At 41.2% G+C, this 22138-nt stretch overlaps 1 protein-coding gene across 1 annotated transcript; it reads left to right on the forward strand.

Annotated features, from left to right (window-relative positions):
* Positions 1-1198: 1198 nt before the first annotated feature.
* Positions 1199-17594, forward strand: CGA (glycoprotein hormones, alpha polypeptide). The gene is made up of 4 exons (XM_077487288.1): positions 1199-1306; positions 6173-6279; positions 8348-8535; positions 17348-17594. Exons 2-4 carry the CDS (start codon positions 6180-6182, stop codon positions 17423-17425), a joined length of 366 nt encoding a protein of 121 aa, XP_077343414.1. The 5' UTR covers positions 1199-1306; positions 6173-6179; the 3' UTR covers positions 17426-17594.
* The last annotated feature ends 4544 nt before the right edge of the window (positions 17595-22138 follow it).

Here is a 22138-nt window from a genome sequence, read left to right on the forward strand (position 1 = left end):
TTTTGCACAGAGCAGCCCCAATTCTCCTCTTCTTGGGTCCCTCGCCGGTGCTCTTGGCCCTTCCCTCCTGCTGAGTGCCCCCAGAGCAAGCAGCTTGCAATGGGGCACCCAAGTAGGCTCGTTCCTGAGCAATGGCTCTGTGTGTCCATTCTCATACAGAGTCACTGCTCGGCCCTGCCCCCACTTTCTCCTTATTGGTTCACTGGCTGTGATTGACAGCAGGGGGAGCCAATGGCTTCTGTCGTCTCAGCCAATGAGGTGAGAGAGTCGAGGGTCTCCTGCATATTGCTGGATCGAGATGGGGCTCAGGAAAGAATAGCATATAGGCATAGAATGCATGAAGGTAAAAAACCTTGAGCCTTTAACCACTTTAACTCTTTATTACTAATAAAAAAATTGACCTTTCATCACAGAGGCTGTCCACACAAATTTAACAAGATATAGGACCCTTGATTGGCAGTAAAGGTAAAAGGTAGGAAGGTAAAAAACCTTGAGCATTTAAAACAACTTTGATATCAGTTACAATTCTGAATGCTACACTGTATGAAAGTCTTAGGATAGGATTGGTGATGGAGAGTCTCGTGTATTATGAAATTAAAACTTTCTTTGGAGAAAAAGATACCTTAGTGGTTGTTTAATTAATTTGTATGAATACATCCAGAGATAACAAGTTTATTTGTTGTACAAACACAGTTAGTTGCCTAAGGAATTAAGAGAAATTTTACAAATAATTTTCTTATAACTAATACAGTTATAATTATAAAATGATAAAATAGTTTGATGCAAAGAAATGATCTGATTCCATTTGTGGGGTCATTAGGAAATGCTTTTTTCTTTATGTGGAAAAACCGGTCGCAATTTGTTTGCCTCTTTTTTGCATCAAAACTCTTGGAGTTTGCAATATGCTAGATGTGTATTATTCAACCTAATTAATTATGTAACTATATAAGCTTCCGGAACTGGAACAGTTTAACATTGAGACTACCTGTAAGCAGAAAATTTAGAAATGAATTTCGAGTTGTTCTTATTGATGTTAACTTGATACACTGGCAGCTTGGCAAGAGGTGCGTCTGAAATGAATTTTAAAAACATGAAACGATTAAGTAGATATGAAAGTAATTAGATAAAGAGCTGCTCTACAGCCAGCAGACATAAAGTTGATCCCTGGCTTAGATGCTAAATCCCACGCTATAGATGCAACTGGTATAAAAAGAGAAAGTGAAAAGTCAATAACTACCCCAGACGTTCAGACTAACATCAAGGGATCATCAAACCACGCAGTCATTCCCTGTATTGCAGGATAAAGGTAATAGAGTCTTTCATACTCTTTTGTGTGAAAATGCTATTTTAACTATGCTGGTTTGGTTGATTAAAAAACGTTGGGTAAGATTAATTGCCCAAACGTATCATTTAATCATTAAAAATGTAACTTAATAAAATGTGAAATTTTGACCTGTCTGACACCTATAATGTTTTTTTATGTAATGAGTCTAGGGTGAGCATATTCATTTTGTGATCCAACTATGATGAACTCTTCACTTGTACTGAGTACACATTTTTCTAAGCTTCATCCTGATCTGAGATTCTTTGAAATAGCTTTGTTTTTTTTTACTGGAGGAAATCGGTTTGCGTATTACAGAAGCAGAGGTCCTGCTCTGACCCTTGCTATTCCTGGGTCAGGAAAGCTTTACATGTTCCCCTTCACTGTGAAATAACTGCTCCAGACCTATTATGTGACCTAAGGATTAAATAACTGAAGCGGAGGGAGCCCGCCCCTAAAACATGTGTGTTTTTCCTGATTTCATCATTTACAACACAACATGTACTGGTCTATTCAACCTAATGGTCTGGGTCACTTGATCACACTAGTAGTCTGATTTGATTACCTATTTTACTTTTTGAAATTTTAATAAAAGTATTTATTTTAATATCTGGTGCCTAAGTCCATGTTTTCAATCCAATTTTCTCTTATACCAGTCAGGACGTGGCACTTTCTAAAACTACTACAGTACCATGCTGTTATGGTGTAATCATGTTTAACGCTATCTATTTAGTCTAATGGACCTGGGTAGATAATGTTAAAGCTGCTCATTTGATAATGAAAATTTTGTGAGTTTAGTTTACTTTTTGGAGGATTTAACAAACTTATAACTAATGCCGCGTACACACGATCGGAATTTGGGCCAGCAAAAGACCGATGAAAGCTTTTCATCGGAAAATGCGACCGGGTATATGCTCCATCAGAATTTAGCTGGCCAAATTCCCACAGCAAAAATTTGATAGCATGTTCTCAATTTACCCAAAGGAAAAACTTTCTATTGGAAATTCCGACCGTGTGTATGCAATTCAGATGCACAAAAACTCATGCATGCTCAGATTCAACTACGAGATGGAAGCTATTGGCTACTAGGTATTGAACTTCCTTTTTCTAGTCCCGTCGTACGTGTTGTACGTCACCACGTTCTTGGTGGTCGGAATTTGGTGTGACCGTGTGTAGGCAAGACAGTTTGAGCTGAATTCTGTCAGAATTCCGACGGGAAAACCATCAGAGCTTTTTCCGACAAGAATTCCAATCGTGTGTACGCGGCATTAGAATTGTTGGCTTTTAGCAACAACAGTTAGCACAACAGCCAAGTATGTGAAAGTAGACTTTACAGCCACTCATTTTGATAGCATTGAAAAAAATTATTAGTGTTATATGCCTAGGGACACATGTCTATTTTCACTAACCATTCTGGTCTGCCTGTCGACTTTAACACTCTACTAAGCAAAAGTGTTTAAAAGTCAACGCTCACCGATCAGTCTTAGCCATTCCGCTTTTAAACAAAATCTCTGTAATTAACATGTTTGGAGGGACAATTCTGCCTTTAACAATACCTACTGAATAATTAAATACATAATGGTGTTACTGTTTCTTCCATGTGGTTAAAAAGGTCACTGCTGTAAAAAAAAAAAAAAAAAAAAACGTTGCCAGTAGTTACATTTTTGTATACCTGGAAGCATGGAATGCTTGAGTGCCCAATTACATTTGGCCGTATGAAAAGCAAATCTTTCAACATCTATCACAGTGCAAAAATACCAACAGAGCCTGCACTGATTTCATTCACTAGGTGGCAGCCAACTCTTTTTCAAGGGACATAATATACTGCTAGGAAAAAATAGGCATGTTGCGATTTTAAATATAGTTAGTTGTTAAACATTTTTTTACCTGGCATTGCACTTATTGCCTTTCCAGATAAAATGCCCCTATTATCCCAAACATAAGCTTTGGAAGTAAATACACAGAGTAACAAATTTTTTTTGTAATTATTGCACAAAGTGAGACTTGATATCGACTTTCTTCGACAAATAATGTAAATTGTACCCAGAACTTGGTTGATATAGTATTTATATGAAAATAGTCATTTTAAAGTCATTTTAGGAGTGTGACGAAGACTCAAGCACCACTTCTTTACCAAAACCATATAATATGAGGTCAAATCTTAGGAGTTTCAATTTGTATGCAATCAGGCAGGTCCTTGCACTACATGGTTTTGGTAAATCTGAAGACAAAAATCAGCAGAAAATATTATAGTGTGTATGGGACTTAATTAAAATTTACAACCGATATGGTGTAGGGTCTTTATCATTTAAATACAAAAGGATATCTCTATTTATCTATTTATTAAATCCCCTTGTATCTGGATAGCGGCACATAATTTGGACACTGATTGATAGCATATATTCTGATTTGCATAGTTGCAACAAACACTAAAATACAATTACCAGGTAACTGCTTATTGAATCCAATTTTGGAAAAATAGATATGATATAATGTTGCAGGCATTTGTTAAAATTTCAATTGAACATTATGGTTATGGTCTGGAAACCAATGGTATGCTGTAAGTCCATTCCTTATTAGTTGTCAGATCTTGACATCCAATAAATTCTTCGATAAAAACACATACCTCTTAGCAGTGTATGCCATATAAACCAAAAGAATCAGCATCGGTAAGGCTGGATTCACACCTATGCATTTTTAGCGCTTTTTGCAGATTTGCACTACAGAACGTGTTGCGTAGGTGCATAGGTGTGAATCCAGCCTGAGGCCTGGTTATCACTTATGCCCCATACACACCATCAGATTTTCTGCAGATTTTTGTCTTCAGATTTACCACAACCATGTAGTGCAAGGGCCTGCCTGATTGCATAGAAATTTAAACTCTTAAGGTTTGACCTCATATTATATGGTTTTGGTAAATCTGAAGGAAAAACTCAGCAGAAAAATTGATAGTGTGTATGGGGCTTTATGCAGGTTGCAGATGCATTTTGCGTTTTTCAATACATGCTTTTCATCCATTTAAGTCTAAGGAACCAAAAAATCTCTGGCCCTTTCCATAAAATACAGAAATTAACTGCATCAAACCATGTTAAATGGACTGTAGTGTGTTTCTGCAAAACTGAATACATGGAAAAAAATGCATAGGTGCGTATCGGGCTTTAGTGTGCAGTCAGGAAAGAGAGCAATGTTTCCAATAAACAAACGATCCCCTAGGCTGGTTTCACACCTATACATTTTTAGTGCTTTGTGCATGTTACAGATTTGCACCACAGAATGTGTTCCATAGGAAACCATGTTAAGTAGACTGTAATAGAAATCTGCAAAATGCAAAAAACACTAAAAATGCATAGGTGTGAATCCAGCCTAAATGCAACAATGGGCTGCCCTACTGAACATTATGTATAGGAAAAATAAACATAACAATTTTTATTTTAATTATCAAGGATGCATGTATAAAAAACAAAACAATGGTCATTTTGATAAATATCTATAATTACTCAAAACACAGACAAAGGGAATGAAAACACATAATTAATCCACATAATAAAACCCCTAAGAGTCCATTCACACAGGGGCAACTTTGGATCCGACTTGAGGTCATCCCAAGTTGCCTCAAGTCGCGCAACATGATAAAATCAATGTAAGTGAATTAGAGCTGTCTTAATGTTCACTACTAAAGTTGCTCCGACTTCAGAAAAGGTTCCTGTACTACTTCAATCTGACTTCTAGCCAACTTGTACCCATTGATTTCAATGGAAGTTGCCTCCAAGTCGGATCCCCTGTCTTAACTGAAGCAACTTTCCAGGAAGTAAAAATAGTTTTCTAGGCAAACCCCTCCCACAGAGCTGATTATTATGTGATTGGCCACTGGCAAAGTCCCATGTCCTGAAGGCAACTTCAAGTTGCCTTGTAAGTTGCCTCAAGTTACATAGTGATTCATACTCAAGTCCTGTCCAAGTTGCCTCCCAAAGTCGCTGGAAGTTGTGTTGCCCCTGTGTGAATTGACTCTAACTGCCATTAAGCTTACGGTACTTGAACCAGTAACCAAGGGACTTACTAGAAGTTGCATACTGGTGTAACCCAGGCCACAATATGGCCTGCTTGTCATACTAAATTCTGCTAAGTTCGGGACAACTAGTTAATCTGGAGAATATTTATAACAGATGATTTTTTTTACAGCTTTTACATTTATTAAAACTCAGCGTTGTTTGCATTACAATACTACATAATTTAGGCAAACGATAGTTAATGCAGGTTAGTTAAGAGAAGTTGTGCGATGTGTACTGTGTGCATATACTATATATAAAACCTACGCACATTTTCTGTCCCTTTGCCCTGCATTTCCTAACAAACTATGCTGTATTATTTAACAGTGATTCCCAAGGAACCAATAGTGAAAGGGTAAGATCAGCATATGTGTGACATTGTCAACATACAACAGCATTTTCATTTGTGTGACAGTTAATATACGCTATAAAATATATTCCCATAAGTGTCATACCTTTATATACAAAAGCACAATACTGAGTACATTTTGACTGCTTTGCAATTCATTTATGTATATATTGGTATATCCCCAATGATTAGTCCTCAATAGGTTAAACAATTCTCTAAAAAAAATTGGAAATTTAATACAAGCTTGTCACTTGCACAGTCATGATGCCAAACATTTCTTAATGGTAATTGTATAGAATACTATGCATTTGTAATGGATAATGTCAATGCAGTATGACATAGTTCAGGTACAGTACGCCAAATTAGAATAAGACACCTCACCCGTGTACAACAACATGTCATAACATTCTAAAATATTCTAACTAATGAAAATACTTGTTTTTTTTTTCATTTCAGACACACTATGGATTGTTATGGAAAATGCATAGCACTTGCACTGATCTTTTTCTCAGTCTGTATGCATGTCCTCTATACCTTTCCCGATGATAATTTTTTGACTCCAGGTAAGGATGTTTACATTTAAAGGGTACTTTTTTGTTAACAATTTAAGTTTTAGAGTTGTAATACAGCTCAAACTGTAGGATTAACTTTGATGTAAACCTGTCACAAGCCACAAATTGAAGTGGGCATATCATGAAAAAAATCCCTAAGCACAGTCACTTTTTGTTTAAAGCGGGAGTCCGCCGGGAGTCCGCGTTTTTTTTTTTTTTAAAAGCCAGCAGCTACAAATACTGCAGCTGCTGACTTTTAAAATAGTGACACTTACCCGCCCAGCGCGCCTGCGATGTCGGCACCCGAAGCCGATCTCTCGATCATCTCTCGGGTGCTGCCGCCGCCATCTTGGGTATGGGAATCAGGAAGTGGAGCCTTTCGGCTTCATTTCCTGGTTCCCTACTGCGCATGCGCGAGTCGCGCTGCGCAATAAGGATAGTCCCGCTGTCTCTGGGATCCGTGTGTTTCCCAGCAGGCAGCGGGGGACTTTCGGAAAGGGGCGTAGATTCTGCGGAAAGGGGTGTGCCTTCTGCAGAATCTACGCCGAAAGTGGGTGAAGATACCTGTACTGTACAGGTACCTGCACCCCCCTCCCCCCTGAAAGGTGCACATTGTGGCGCCGGAGGGGGGGAGGGTTCCAATGAGCGGAAGGTCCACTTTAGGGTGGACCTCCGCTTTAAGTACCGGTACATAAAAATGATCAGCTGAGTTGAAATTCTATGCAGTGGATGATCAGTAAGTTTTTTAAAGCTGTATAGAGTGCCTAATATTTTTTTTTGTATGGGGATGACATTAACATTTTTTGTGACATCTGGGAAAAGCGTTGCGCTATATACAGATGTCACTGACTATTAATGAAATACAAACTGCATAATTCTCAGGCTGGCCCTAATGATGTAACATTTTTCTAGAGATGATTGATTTATTGTCATTTGCCCTGGGACCAGCCTATTTGTTAACCACTTAAAGACCGAGCCTCTTTTTGAGATTTGTTGCTTACAAGTTAAAAACATTTTTTTTTTGCTATAAAATTACTTAGAACCCCCAAACATTATACATTTTTGTTTTTATAATACTCTAGAGAATAAAATGGCGGCTGTTGCAATACTTTCTGGGACACTGTATTTGCGCAGTGGTCTTGCAAGCGCACTTTTTTTGGAAAAAATACACTTTTTTGAATGAAAAAAATAAGACAACAGTAAAGTTAGCCCAATTTTTTATATTGTGAAAGATAATGTTACGCCGAGTAAATTGATACCCAACATGTCATGCTTCAAAATTGCGCCCGCTCGTGGAATGACAACAAACATTTACCCTTAAAAATCTCCATAGGCGACGTTTAAAAAATTCTACAGTTGCATGTTTTAAGTTACAGAGAATGTAAGCATCCCTTGTAATAGAAAAAATCATGACAGGACCTCTTAAATATGAGATCTGGGGTCAAAAAGACCTCAGATCTCATATTCACATTAAAATGCAATAAAAAAAAATGGGCCTTTAAGAGCTGTGGGCGGGAGTGACGTTTTGACGTCGCTTCCACCCTGCAGTTATATGGAGATGGGTGGGGGCCATCTTCCCCTCACTCTTCTCCATACCCAGCAAGGGAACAGATGCGATCGCCTCCGCCGCTGCCCACGGCTCCGGTAAGCGACGGGGGGAACCGGATCGCGGCAGGAGAGGGGGTCCCTTTCCCGCCACCGATAAAAGTGATCTTGCGGCGAGTCCGCCTCAGGGACCGCTTTTATCTTGTAGTGGAATGCTTGCTGAAGATGATTATACCAGGGTTGTGGCAGCTAGCTGCTGCCATAACAATGATATCCTCCTTCAAAGTCATCACGTAAAATAACGGTGGGCAGTCCAGAAGTGGTTAAAGTATAGCTGGAAACTGGTTTTTCATGCAGCATACAGACTCTTCAAAGTAAAATTCAGAGCAGATTTGTATTGAAATCCCTATTGCTTTGCTGAAATACACAGTTCACTAGTTGTAGTGCATGATAGTAAAATATTTTGAGAAAGTATCAAAACCTAATTTTTATGTATCAATCAGGCATATCAGAGTCTCTTTGTTTTATTTATCAGGTTGCCCTGAATGCAGACTGAAGGAAAATCTGCGTTTTTCTAACATGGGAATAGGTCGAATTTATCAATGCAGTGGATGCTGCTATTCTAGGGCATACCCTACCCCAATGAGATCAAAGAAGACAATGTTGGTGCCAAAGAACATTACCTCTGAAGCCAAGTGCTGTGTGGCGAAGACTCAATACAGAGTAAGAAATTCACATGTATTCAAAATATTTTACTTGAAGCTCCCGTACTTGTTTTAATTTGTGCAGGCTGAAAGTCCAACCCCATCTTTTCTGTTTCCCTCTCAATGGAGATACAGAAAAGCAATAAAAACATGGCAGTGCATCTATAAAACAAATTGCTATTTGTGACTACGTTACAGAGATTTCTCTTCACCTTTAAGTGTTGCTGACAACCATCAACAGTTTGATATTGGTCTTGGGCTTTGATGGCATTCCTGGCATGCCTATGTAGCAAATGACATTCTACTTTAAATTAGTTGCCTGTGTTATACTGTGCATCCACATATACCTATAAGAATGCACATCAACAAATACATACACATGCTGTAATAGTGCACATCCACACAGGTTATCATAGGTAGCCTTAGTACAGAAGTGGGGCAGTAGTGGCGCTGGGTCATATCTATTGTCATTTACTTATTTTTGAAACATTCTGCCATGCTCATTGGGATATTTGTCCAGATTTGTTGCAAAAATATTTTTTTAATATTATTAAAGAGTTGTTGATTTTCTATGAAAAACACAACAATCAGAGACGTAAGGGTATGCTGAAAACCTTCTTTGGTCTGTTGCACTGCTTCCTATACATGGATGTTTGTTGCTATAGATACCTTAATCAGGCATAATTCTAGTTCAAAGGGCTTATGTGTGACCAATTTGGGCTTAGACATTCACATGATGATGGAGGCATGGAAAAGGTATTGATATATAGCCAAGTCATTGACAAGTCCAGCGTACTTACGGTAAATCGATAGTGAGCATCAAATGCCTATATTTTAGAAAAATCTGCTAGAGATGCAAGGATCATATAGACAAATGTCTATATTTTCTTCAGGCTGGCCATGTAGCATAAATATAATTGTCTATTTTTGTCCATGAGGGAGTACCACACTGCTAAGTTGATTATTGTGTCAGTAGAGCCTCTATTTTACATGTTATCTAATATCTCACTGTGCTCATGTAGGTCTCCTATGCAATAATTTGTGTATCATGCAAAAAAAAACTGATGACCTGCATAGCATTAATGGAAACAAAGAGATATTGACAGACACTGACTAATAGACAAATATGAATAGAGTCAGGGGAACATTGATGAACTGTTATAGATGGACACATGTTGTCAGATGGTACCATTCTAATGACACGTACACACGATCTGACTTTTCGACGGACTAGGTCCTACGGTCTTCCCGACGGACTTTCGGTGGAGTTCCGACTGACTTTCCAAATGAACGGACTTGACCACACGCAAGCACACCAAAGTCTGACAGATTTGAACGTGATGGTGTACGACCAGACTAGAATAAGGAAGTTCATAGCCAGTAGCCAATAGCTGCCCTAGCGTCTGTTTTCGTCCGTTAGACTAGCATACAGACAAACTGATTTTTCGACCAGACTTTCCATTGGAAAGATTTGAAACATGTTTTATTTCTAGGTCCGTCTGACTTTTGGGGAAAAAAAAAAGTCTGCTGGAGCCCACACACGATGGAATTGTCCGACGGATTCTGAAACGCCGGACCTAGTCTGCCAGAAAGTCAGATCGTGTGTACGCGGCATAAGAATAAAATATGCTTAGTTAGCTGAATATCCATGTGTACTTCAATAAACCCTCAACAACTTCCATGTACATGGTTATCTGAAAATGTCTAGGGCAGTGATGCCAACCACCTCTCTAGATTGAGATTAATTTGACAGTTCAACAAGGAATACCTTGGATTGCAGAAACTGTAACCATACGCCATAACTTACTGTTTATACAGATATAGTTATCAGATTGTGCCTCAGAAGAAATGCATAATATTAATTAATTTTATAATTATTTTTATTACCATTTAAGTTGAATTATAATCAACAAAGGTAAACTGTTGACAATTCTAACCGGGTTACAAAAAAAACTTTTTAGCTATAGTTTTCTAATATTTTGATGTTTTTCCAGTTATGAAATAGAGAACTCACTGATCCATCTGGTGAATTTGAAAATCTAGCTCCTGGCAAACTTACCAGCCAAATAACTTTATATAGAAACCTGCCCTAGGTTTGTTAGAGCTTCCTGAGAATATGTGCTCAATTCTCCAACTTTAAATAAATAGACCTACTTTTTGACTGTTTTACTTCTTATTCTTCATAACAATGTGCAAATTAAAACCTTCACAGTTCTGTTCTGATTTTCCCCCTGTTATTACTAAATTTTCAACAAATGTAATAGTTATGGAATACAACTCAATGTGGAAATCACTGGACATCTTTTAGACAGTTTTTACATTAAGTCTGGCTAAAGCTGGTGGAAGGAAAGAGGAAAGTGTTCAATTTTTAAAATAAGATATGATTTAGTTGAAATATTCTACTTCAAAATAAGGAGCTGGTTTGTAATAATTTAATTGGATCTGAATATTTTTCATGTGTTTCCTGTATTAAATAATTGTAAGATCTGTTCAATGAGCCTGTGGCCATGATTGTTTTTTTTCTAGTTTTCATGAAAATAGTCTCAATATAACATTGGGGTTGATTTACTAAAATTAGAGAGTGCAAAAACTGGTGCAGCTGTGCAGGTTAGCTAATCCGCTTTTAATTTCAGCTCATTCAATTCAACTTTGACAATAAAACCTGGAAGCTGATTGGTTTCCTTGCAGAGCTGCACCAGATTATGCACTTTCCAGTTTTAGTAAATCAACCCCAAAGTGTTTACTGAACTAGAGAAGCCGACACTGAAATGCCCCTACTACAATTTTTCACATTATACGGTCCATTTGATCAGGCACCAATATATGTATAAGGCCGCGTACACACGGGCGGACTGTTCGCCAAACCTTGTCCGCTGAACAGTGTTTGGGCGGACAGTCCGCTCGTGTGTGGGCTTTCAGCGGACAGTTTCAGCGGACAGTTGGACGGACAAAGTCTTTCGGAAATTCCGAAAAACTGTCCGCTGAAACCGTGTTTGAGCGAACAGTCCACCCGTGTGTGGGCCTGTCCGCTGTACTTTCGAAATGAGCGGACTGTTCCCGCTCGGAAAGTCCGCCCATTTCGAGCGCGTGTACAGGTAGGCGGGGCCCGCGAAGGAGACGTCGCGGGCTCCGCCGCCTGGAATGGGCTTAAAGGGGAACCCCAACGCCGAAAAAAATCGGCGTGGGGGTTCCCCCAAAGTCCACACCAGACCCTTGTCCGAGCACGCTACCCGGCCGGCCAGGAAAGGGGGGCGAGCGAGCGCGCCCCCCCTCCTGAGCCGTACCAGGCCGCGTGCCCTCAACATGGGGGGGTGCCTTGGGGAAGGGGGGGCCGCGCGGCCCCCCCACCCCAAAGCACCTTGTCCCCATGTTGATGAGGACAAGGGCCTCTTCCCGACAACCCTGGCCGTTGGTTGTCGGGGTCTGCGGGCGGGGGGCTTATCGGAATCCGGGAGCCCCCTTTAAGAAGGGGGCCCCCGGATACCGGCCCCCCACCCTATGTGAATGAGTATGGGGTACAATGTACCCCTACCCATTCACCTGTGAAATAAAGTACAAAAAAAAACACAACACAGGGAAAAAATATTTTATTGCACAGCTCCGGGGGTCTTCCGTCTTCGGGGGTCTTCTCGCCGGACTCCTCCGCTATCTGTGTGTAGCTCTTTTACTAGCGGAGGAGTCCGGCTTTCTTCCTCCCCGCCGCCGGCCTCTTCTCCCGACTTCGGGGGTCTTGTCCCCCTCTTCGGTTCTTCTGCCGGGCCACCGCGCCTTCTTGTAGCTCTTTTGCAGGCGGTGGCCCGGTCTTCTGTCGCCGCTGCCTTCCGTTCTTCTGTCGCCGCCTTCGGTTCTTCTGCCGGGCCACCGCGCCTTCTTGTAGCTCTTTTACAGGCGGTGGCCCGGTCTTCTGTCGCCGCTGTCGCCGCCGACTTCCGTTCGTGTTCTTCTTCTTGTTCTTCTTCTTCCCCAGGAGATGTTGACTCGACGAGCTCTCCGGCCGGAATGCCAGAGCCGCGCTGTGCGGTCACTTATATAGTGACAATGGGGCGGTGTCACATGGTATATGTCACATGGGTTGGTCACATGGGTTGATGTCACATGGGGACTATGACATCGTAAGGGGGCGGGGTCACCATGTGACCAACCCATGTGACATATACCATGTGACACCGCCCCATTGTCACTATATAAGTGACCGCACAGCGCGGCTCTGGCATTCCGGCCGGAGAGCTCGTCGAGTCAACATCTCCTGGGGAAGAAGAAGAAGAACAAGAAGAAGAACACGAACGGAAGTCGGCGGCGACAGAAGACCGGGCCACCGCCTGTAAAAGAGCTACAAGAAGGCACGGTGGCCCGGCAGAAGAACCGAAGGCGGCGACAGAAGAACGGAAGGCAGCGGCGACAGAAGACCGGGCCACCGCCTGCAAAAGAGCTACAAGAAGGCGCGGTGGCCCGGCAGAAGAACCGAAGAGGGGGACAAGACCCCCGAAGTCGGGAGAAGAGGCCGGCGGCGGGGAGGAAGAAAGCCGGACTCCTCCGCTAGTAAAAGAGCTACACACAGATAGCGGAGGAGTCCGGCGAGAAGACCCCCGAAGACGGAAGACCCCCGGAGCTGTGCAATAAAATATTTTTTCCCTGTGTTGTGTTTTTTTTTGTACTTTATTTCACAGGTGAATGGGTAGGGGTACATTGTACCCCATACTCATTCACATAGGGTGGGGGGCCGGTATCCGGGGGCCCCCTTCTTAAAGGGGGCTCCCGGATTCCGATAAGCCCCCCGCCCGCAGACCCCGACAACCAACGGCTAGGGTTGTCGGGAAGAGGCCCTTGTCCTCATCAACATGGGGACAAGGTGCTTTGGGGTGGGGGGGCCGCGCGGCCCCCCCTTCCCCAAGGCACCCCCCCATGTTGAGGGCACGCGGCCTGGTACGGCTCAGGAGGGGGGGCGCGCTCGCTCGCCCCCCTTTCCTGGCCGGCCGGGTAGCGTGCTCGGACAAGGGTCTGGTGTGGACTTTGGGGGAACCCCCACGCCGATTTTTTTCGGCGTTGGGGTTCCCCTTTAAGCCCATTCCAGGCGGCGGAGCCCGCGACGTCTCCTTCGCGGGCCCCGCCTACCTGTACACGCGCTCGAAATGGGCGGATTTGCCTCCGCCTTACGTGGGCGAGTCCGTTCATTTCAAAAGTTGAGCGGACTGTTTGGCAAACAGTTCGTTGAAACAGTCCGCTCGTGTGTGGGCAAGTCCGCTCATGCAAATTTTGAGCGGACTGTTTGCCGAAACTGTTTGACGAACAAGGTTGGGCAAACAGTCCGCGCGTGTGTACGCGGCCTTAGTGTGGTTGTAGGATGGAAACCTATGCAAACGTAGGAACAGATTAAGCCCTTATGCATATAATGTGCATGGTGGGATTTAAACTAAGCAAATGCAGTAAATATCTTTTAAAGGGTGGCACACGATTCACAAAACAGTTTGTGCAGCTGCTAAAACACTCTCAATAGCATTTCTCTCTAGAGGAAAATTAGCTGTTGGCAACACCTGTCAAGTTTAAAGAAAAGTACCTTTGGCAGTCAAATATCAGTTTTAATAATTTTATGTAAACAGCTTAACCACTTCAGCCCTTTTCCCGACCAGGCCATTTTTTGCGGCACTGCATCACTTTAACTGGCAATTGCACATTCGCGCGACATTGTACCCAAAAAAAATGTATGTTCTCTTTTTCCCCACATATAGAGCTTTCTTTTGGTGGTATTTGATCACCTCTGTGGATTTTATTTTTTTCACTATAAACAAAAAAAGAGCAACACTTTTGAAAAAACACTATATTTTGTAGTTTTTGCTATAATAAATATCCCAATAAAAAAAAAAAAAAAACACACCACATTTTTTCCTCTGTTTAGGCCGATATGTATTCTTCAACATATTTTTGGTTAAAAAAATAAATAAATCGCAATAAGCGTATAATGATTGGTTTGCACAAAAATGATATAGCGTCTACAAAATAAGGGATAGATTTATGTAATTTTTATTAATTTTTTATTTATTTTTTTACTAGGCAGTGATCTGCGATTTTTATCAGGACTGTGATATTGTGACGGTCAGATCAGTCACTTTTGACACTATTTTTGGACCACTGACATTTATATAGCGATCAGAGCTAAAAAAAAAGCCATTGATTATTGTATAAATATCATTGGCAGGGATGGGGTTAACTGGGGTTAACTGTGTTCCTTGGGTATGTTCTAACTGTTGGGAGGATGGGACTGACTAGGGGAGGAGAGAGATTGGTGTTGCGTCTTAAAGGAGCTTTGTACAGCTACAGTGATTTTCCCAGATGAGCCAACCTGTCGCATGTATAACTGCGGGGGGGCTAGTGATTAAATTTATATTAAAAAAGGTAGGGCATAATGTTTATATTCTTACTTTATTTCTTATCTACTACCTGCAAACCTAAAAATTAAAAGATGATTATATGTTTGTTTTCTCCAGTTTTAGTCATTGGACCAGTGTACATTAATACTTAAACTAGGGTCTATTTGTTATTACAAGGAATGCAAATTCTTATATATCCCTAAAGGCAGTAAAAGAAGTGGGTCCCTGTGAAAAGATGTGGAGTATTATTCGTAGCTATAGCTGGTCACATTAGCAGAGGCATGACTTAAAGAGAAATTCCACTTTCATGGGGAAAAAAATAGAAAATTAAAAAAATATAGCATACAGTGAGGCAAAAAAAGTATTTGATCCCCTTCTGATTTTGCAAGGAGTCAGCGAGAGACAGAAACAACAAAAATATCCAGAAAAACGCATTTAAAAAAAGTTATAAATTGATTTTCATTTTAATGTGTGAAATAATTATTTGACCCCTTTGCAAAACAGGACTTAGTACTTGGTTGTAAAACCCTCGTTGGTAATCACAGAGATCATATGTGTCTTGTAGTTGGCCACCATGTGTGCACACATCTCAGGAGGGATTTTGTCCCACTGCTCTTTGCAGATCCTCTCCAAGTCATTAAGGTTTCGAGGCTAATGTTTGGCAACTCAAACCTTCAGCTCCCTCAACATATTTTTTATGGGATTAAGGTCTGGAGACTGACTAGGCCACTCCAGGACCTTAATGTGCTTCTTATTGAGCCACTCCTTTGTTGCCTTGGTCATGTGCTTGGGTCATTGTCATGCTGGAAGACCCATCCATGACCCATTTTCAATGCCCTGGCTGAGGGAAGGAAGGTCTCACCCAAGATTTAACGGTACATGGCCCTATCTTTTGTCCCTTTGATGCGGTGAAGTTGTCCTTTCCCCTTAGCAGAAAAACACCCCCAAAGCATAATGTTTCCACCTCTATGTTTGACGATGGGGATGGTGTTTTTGCGGTCATAGGCAGCATTCCTCCTCCTCTAAACACGGCAAATTGGGAAAGAGCTAGATTTTGGTCCCATCTGACCACAACAATTTCACTCAGTTCTCCTCTGAATCATTCAGATGTTCATTAGCAAACTTCAGATGAGCGTGTACATGTGCTTTCTTGAGCAAGGGGACCTTGCGGGCACTGCAAGATTTCAGTCCATCACGGTGTAGCTTGTTACCAATTGTTTTCTTGGTAACTATGGTCCCAGCTGCCTTGAGATCATTGACAAGATTCTCCCGTGTAGTTCTGGGCTGATTCCTCACCATTGCCATGATCATTGAAACTCCACAAGGTGAGATCTTGCATGGAGCCCCAGATTGAGGGAGAGTGACAGTTATTTTGGATTTCTCCAATTTGCGAATAATCGCACCAACTGTTGTCACCCTCTCACCAAGCTGCTTGGCGATGGTCTTGTAGCCCATTCCAGCCTTGTGTAGGTCTACAAGCTTGTCGTTGACATCCTTGTACAGCTCTTTGGTCTTGACCATTTTGGAGAGATTGGAATCTGATTGATTGCTTCTGTGGACATGTGTCTTTTATACAGGTAGCAAGCTGAGATTAAGAGCACTCCCTTTAAGAGAGTGTTCCCAATCTCAGCTCTTTACCTGTATAGAAGACACATGGGAGACAGAATTCTTGCTGATTGATAGGGGATCAAATACTTATTTCACGCATTAAAATGCAAATCAATTTATAACTTTTTTGAAATGCATTTTCTGGATATTTTTGTTGTTATTCTTTCTCTCACTGTTAAAATAACCCTACCATTAAAATTATAGACTGTACAAGCACACCTGTAGCTCTAGGCAAAGGGCATTACTCAATACAATATCCAGAGACAGCTCCCAGCCAGCTTCCCTGTGACACACTTCAGTGAAAGTGGTCCTTCTCCAGCCCAACTTACTAAGGTTGTGTCCTCCAGCAGATTTTTAGTAAGACACCCCCAATAAGAAATCATGTCTAAAGGTATTTATTGCTGTCCACGGGGAGCTTAATCCTCTCTATTTGTATTGGTGACCATTCTCACTGTAACAGAAAGTGATGGGAAATCCAGAAATTTACACTGTCTCTGGAACACGAGGTGAGGGAAAATCTCTAAATGGGGACACCTCTGCTGATGATAACTGTCTAAGAGTGAATTTCACATTACATTTGAGAGATTTCTGGCTGCTTGCTGTTTCTCTGAGACAGATACGTCTTCCCAACGGAACACAGGGTCTGACTCCTAAGCAATACCTGCTCTTTCTAAAAAAAATAAAAAAAATAAATAAAAAAAAAGGAGGTTTTGTCTATAGACCCAAAATGTTCACATCTCAATAGCAATAGCCCATTGATCGCTAAGTGTGAACCATATGTAAAATTGTATTAAAGTTCCACCCTGCAGTTTTTACTTGTTTTGTTATTTGCTTCAGAATTGTATATTTCTTTTCCAGGTTACGGTAATGGACAACGTGAAGATTGAAAACCATACAGCTTGTCACTGCAGTACCTGCCTGTACCACAAATCCTAAGCATCAAATGCTGTCTTTTGTTAACATGCAATTATAAAACAGCTTTCCTGCCTTTTATTAAGAACCTCTAACAATGTCCCTGACTTTACATGTCTGAATAGAAGCACACTTTTCCCTTCACCTAAGTTACCTTAACTGGTCTCAAATAAAGCTGATTTTTTTTTATTTATTCTTGCTTGTATACACTCAATTAAACTTAGATTAGAATTAACATTTGATGTACATTTTCACAATTTTTCAAGTCACTGATTTAGTATTTGTACACATTTATAAAACTGGAAACCTGTCTATTGACGAATAATAATGATAATAATACATTTTATTTATAGTGCCCCTTTTGATCAAAAGATCTCAAAGTGCTACAGGTAAAAAAAAAAAAAATGCACAATTTATACAATACAAAAAACATCTAAAAAGGACAAAAAGCTTTGCTAGAAAGAAATGTCTTAAGACCTTTTTTAAAACAGTCAGTGGATTGAGGAGTCCTCAAGGTATCCGGTAGGGCATTCCACAGGCGAAGGCCAGCTACACTAAATGCCCTGTCTCCCATTGTCCTAAGTCTAGTTCTGGGTAAATGAAGAAGGTTTGAATGAGTGGAGTGGTGATGTGTTGTGTTTTGCAGTTTGAGCAGTTCTTTGAGATAGAGTGGGCCTTATTCACACCTATGCATTTTTAGTGCTTTTTACATTTTGCTGATTGGCACTACAGAAGATGTCTTATGGGAAACCATGTTAAATGCACTGTAGTACAAATTTGCAAAATGCATTAAAAATGCATAGGCTTGAATCAGGCCTAAGCTAGTGTTTCAAATGTAGGGCTTTTTTTTTAGACACTTTTTCAAGATACCTATTTAATATTAACCACTTCAATACCAGGCACTTAAACACCTTCCTGCCCAGACCAATTTTGAGCTTTCAGCACTGTCGCACTTTGAATGACAATTGCGCAGTCATGCTACACTGTACCCAAATTACATTTTTATCATTTTATTCCCCCACAAATAGAGGATTTCTTTTGGTGGTATTTGATCACCTCTACTGTTTTTATTTTTTGCTAAACAAATAAAAAAAGACTGAAATTTTTGAAAAAAAAAATGTTTTTTTGTTTCAGTTTCAAAACTTTGTAAATAAGTATGTTTTCTCCTTCACTGATGGGGCTGCACTGACCGACACCGATGAGGTGGCCCCAATGAAGTGGCACTAATGAAGTGGCATTGATGGACACTGATAGGCGGCATTGATGGGTGGCACTGATGGGCACTGATAGGTGGCACAAATTGGCACTGATAGGCGGCACGGATAGGTGGCATGGATGAGCACTGATAGGCAGCACGGATGGGCACTGATAGGCGGCACGGATGGGCACTGATAGGCGGCATTGTATTGTATTATACTGTACTGATGAATGCCAATCAGTGCCAAACAATAATGCTTACCAACCAGTGATTGGCATCCATTGTGGGCACTGACTGGCATCCCTGGTGGTCTAGGGTGGCATACTTGGTGCTGGTCATCCCTGGTGGTCTGGTGGCATCCCTGGTGGTCCAGTGTGGGCATCCTCGGGGGGGATGTGCTGATAATCGATCAACACAGACCTCCCCTGTGAGAGGAGCAGGCGATCGGCTCTCCTCTACTCACGTCAGACAGATGCGAGTGAGGAAAAGCCGATCACTGGCTCTTCCTATTTACACTGTGATCAGCCGTGATTGGACACGGAGACTCTTTACCGAGATCGTAGTTGTGGGGTGTCAGACTGACACCCCGCAACAACGATCGCCGCGATGTGCGCCCCCAGGGGCGTGCAGCGGCTCAAAATCCTGATCATGTCATATGATGTCCGGTCAGGATTTTGAAACCACTTTGCCGCCGTGTTTCTGCTATAGGGCAGACGGCAAGTGGTTAAATTACATAATGGCTTATATTAAAACAAAAGAAACCCCAAAACAAATATTTTAGGACTTGTAAGTTGCAAAATAATACATTTTTGTTTTACGTTCTGTGCATTGGGCTCATATCTTTTAAGGGAGGGTGACCTTTTTAATTTAAAAAACAAAAAGACAGTCTGGCATTGGATACACTTTGAGGTTGATTTACCAAACCTGGAGAGTGCAAAATCTAGTGTAGCTGTGCGTGGTAACCAATTAGCTTCTAACTTCAGCTTTTCAATTAAGCTTTGACAAAAAAAATAAACCTGGAAGTAAAGCCTGGTACACACAATCAGATTGCCGGACAAATTTTCATCCGTTTTTTGTTGCATGCTATTCTCATATCGAAAGTGAAGAGGCTACTTAACATAGGAAAATTCTCGTACGACAGAATACAACTTCAGAAGTGATGTAGTGTGTTGAATTGTTTTGTATGTATTCTTTCATTTCCAAGCATGCGTAGTCTTGCTCTTACGATTTTTTTTTTCAGACGAAAACTGTACTAATTAAGCTTAAATCGGAGGTTGTGTTCACATACGATAAAATATTTATAGCCTGCACCTTCAGCTTTTGTCATCTGAAAATTTGGAATCGGCTGAAAAAGCACCATACTAACGATCATAAAATTAGCAGATCATTCATCGGACTAAATGTTACTTCCAATTTTCTTATCGTGTTTTCTTATCAATCTCCTTGTTTATTGAAACCATGGTTCACCAAGCCTAAGGAGACAAAAGAAGCTAACACCAGTCCAAAGATAACTCTTATGCCTGGAACACACAGTAAATAGAAAAATTGGTGTATATCGCGCTGACATGCAAACGTATATCAAATAGCAGCCAGCACAACACTAAGACAAGTGTAAATTAAGGGATATGTGAAAGGTAAAATTTATATATATATATATATATATATATATATATATATACACATATATATATATATATATATATATATATATATACACATACATACACATATATATATATATATATATATACATACACACAAACTAATATACATGGTGCAATGACCACAAAAAACTGTGAAAAAGTGATGTGAAATTCACACCCAAACTAAAGTCCATGTGCCATCGTATAAAGATTTTTAAAACACATATATATATATATATATATAACAGTCCTTGGATAAACAGTGAAAACAGATTATGTCACCAGAAGTGGAATTCCCCATGACATCGGTATTGAAGTGAAGACAATAGAACTACCACCATTTAGTGAGGAGGCTTACTGGAGTAAGAGGACTCAAATGGGCATATGCTCAGTGGGTCAACAAGGCATGTGGTATAAACACCAAAGTATGGGACCTCCACGTCTGGGCTCCAGATCAAGATGGAAGACAGTCCAAATGGTCAGAAGATGTCACAGAGAAGCAGTCCTCAGAAGCAGCCAACTTGTTAGACCAAATCCTCTCAAATGTTCAAAACAGTGTGACCGGAGTAAGAGGACTCAAATGGGCATATGCTCAGTGAGTCAACAAGGCATATGGTGTAAACACCAAAGTATAGGACCTCCACGTCTGGGAATTCATTTTTTCCCCCAAAAATAATTTTTTGATCACTTTTGTTCCTATTACAAGGAATGTAAACATCCCTTGTAATAGGAATATGGCATGACATGTCCTCTTTACAGTGAGATATGGGGTCAATAAGACCCCACATCTCACCTCTAGGCTGGGAAGCCTGAAATAAAAAAAATAAAAATAAAAAAGATTCTGGCTTTGATCGTATTAGCGAGTTGGTAGAAGCACCAGAGGGCGACGGGGGGGGGCGTCTATGGCTGGGTATCACCGAGTATGGCTGGGTATGGCAATTTATGGCAGAGTAGTGGCAGGGTATTGCAGCAGAGTATTGGCGGGTATTGCAGAGTATTGGCAGGGAATTGAGGGGTTACATTTCGGTGAGCAGCGATATGGGCACTGCAGATGCAGCCCACAGCGCTGCTGACACCAATGTCTTCCCCCTCCACTGTACCGATCTGTACAGAGAGGGGAGGGAGGAACCGACGTCATAACATGACGCCGGTTTGTTTACAAGTGATCGCTCCATCATTTGACGTGATGAGCGACCATTTACCATGATCCTCGTGATCTCGAGTGCGCGCCCCAGGGTGTGCGCGAGAGCGGAATTCTGGGAGGACATCATATGATGGCCTCCCAGAGTTAAGAAACCGCCCTGTAGCCGTCATTCGGCTATGGGGCGGTTGTTAAGTGGTTAATTAAGGCTAATCAGGAAGTGCGTTCCAAGGAGCAGGAAATTACGTCAGTGCCACCGGAAATACGTTGACATGTTTCACCAATCTATAGGACGTTATCAAGGGTCTTTGATAACGCCCTGTAGATTGGCGAAACATGTTGATGTATTTCCGGTGGCACTTACGTAATTTCCTGCTCCTTGGAACACACTTCCTGGTTTCTGGAACGCACGCCGCGAGCAGCGTCCGGATCCATCCCTAATCCCTTTAAATGCCTGTTTTTATCAACTATTTTATAAGTACCTATTTGTATATGGAATAAATCCCTTTTCAAATGGTACTTTTCCCTATTAGTTCCATTTTTTTATCCTTTTCTGGTGCCTGGTGATACTGCTGAGAAATTCCAACAAGAAATCCTTTGATCTGATGTGCACAACACGTCTCCTGAGCTTCTCTGGATATCATCAGATAAGCCTGAAGTGACCCCCAGACTGCAAAGCTGGGGGTCATTGCCATTTGGTGAGTGGGGACACATGTGGGGTGGCATTTCTGCACCTGAAAAAGTCCTGGAGCATC

The sequence above is a fragment of the Lithobates pipiens genome, unplaced genomic scaffold, assembly GCF_037356315.1.
Source record: "Lithobates pipiens isolate NorthernLeopardFrog02 unplaced genomic scaffold, aLitPip1_a1.2 Scaffold_18, whole genome shotgun sequence".
Taxonomy (NCBI): Eukaryota; Metazoa; Chordata; class Amphibia; order Anura; family Ranidae; genus Lithobates; species Lithobates pipiens.

Bases quoted from the DNA above. Each gene is read 5' to 3' on its own strand.
- CGA (XM_077487288.1), top strand. From the start codon at position 6,180: ATGGATTGTTATGGAAAATGCATAGCACTTGCACTGATCTTTTTCTCA. The intron at 6,280-8,347 runs GTAAGGATGTTT...TTTATTTATCAG, and splicing joins TGATAATTTTTTGACTCCAG to GTTGCCCTGAATGCAGACTG. The intron at 8,536-17,347 runs GTAAGAAATTCA...TTTCTTTTCCAG, and splicing joins TGGCGAAGACTCAATACAGA to GTTACGGTAATGGACAACGT.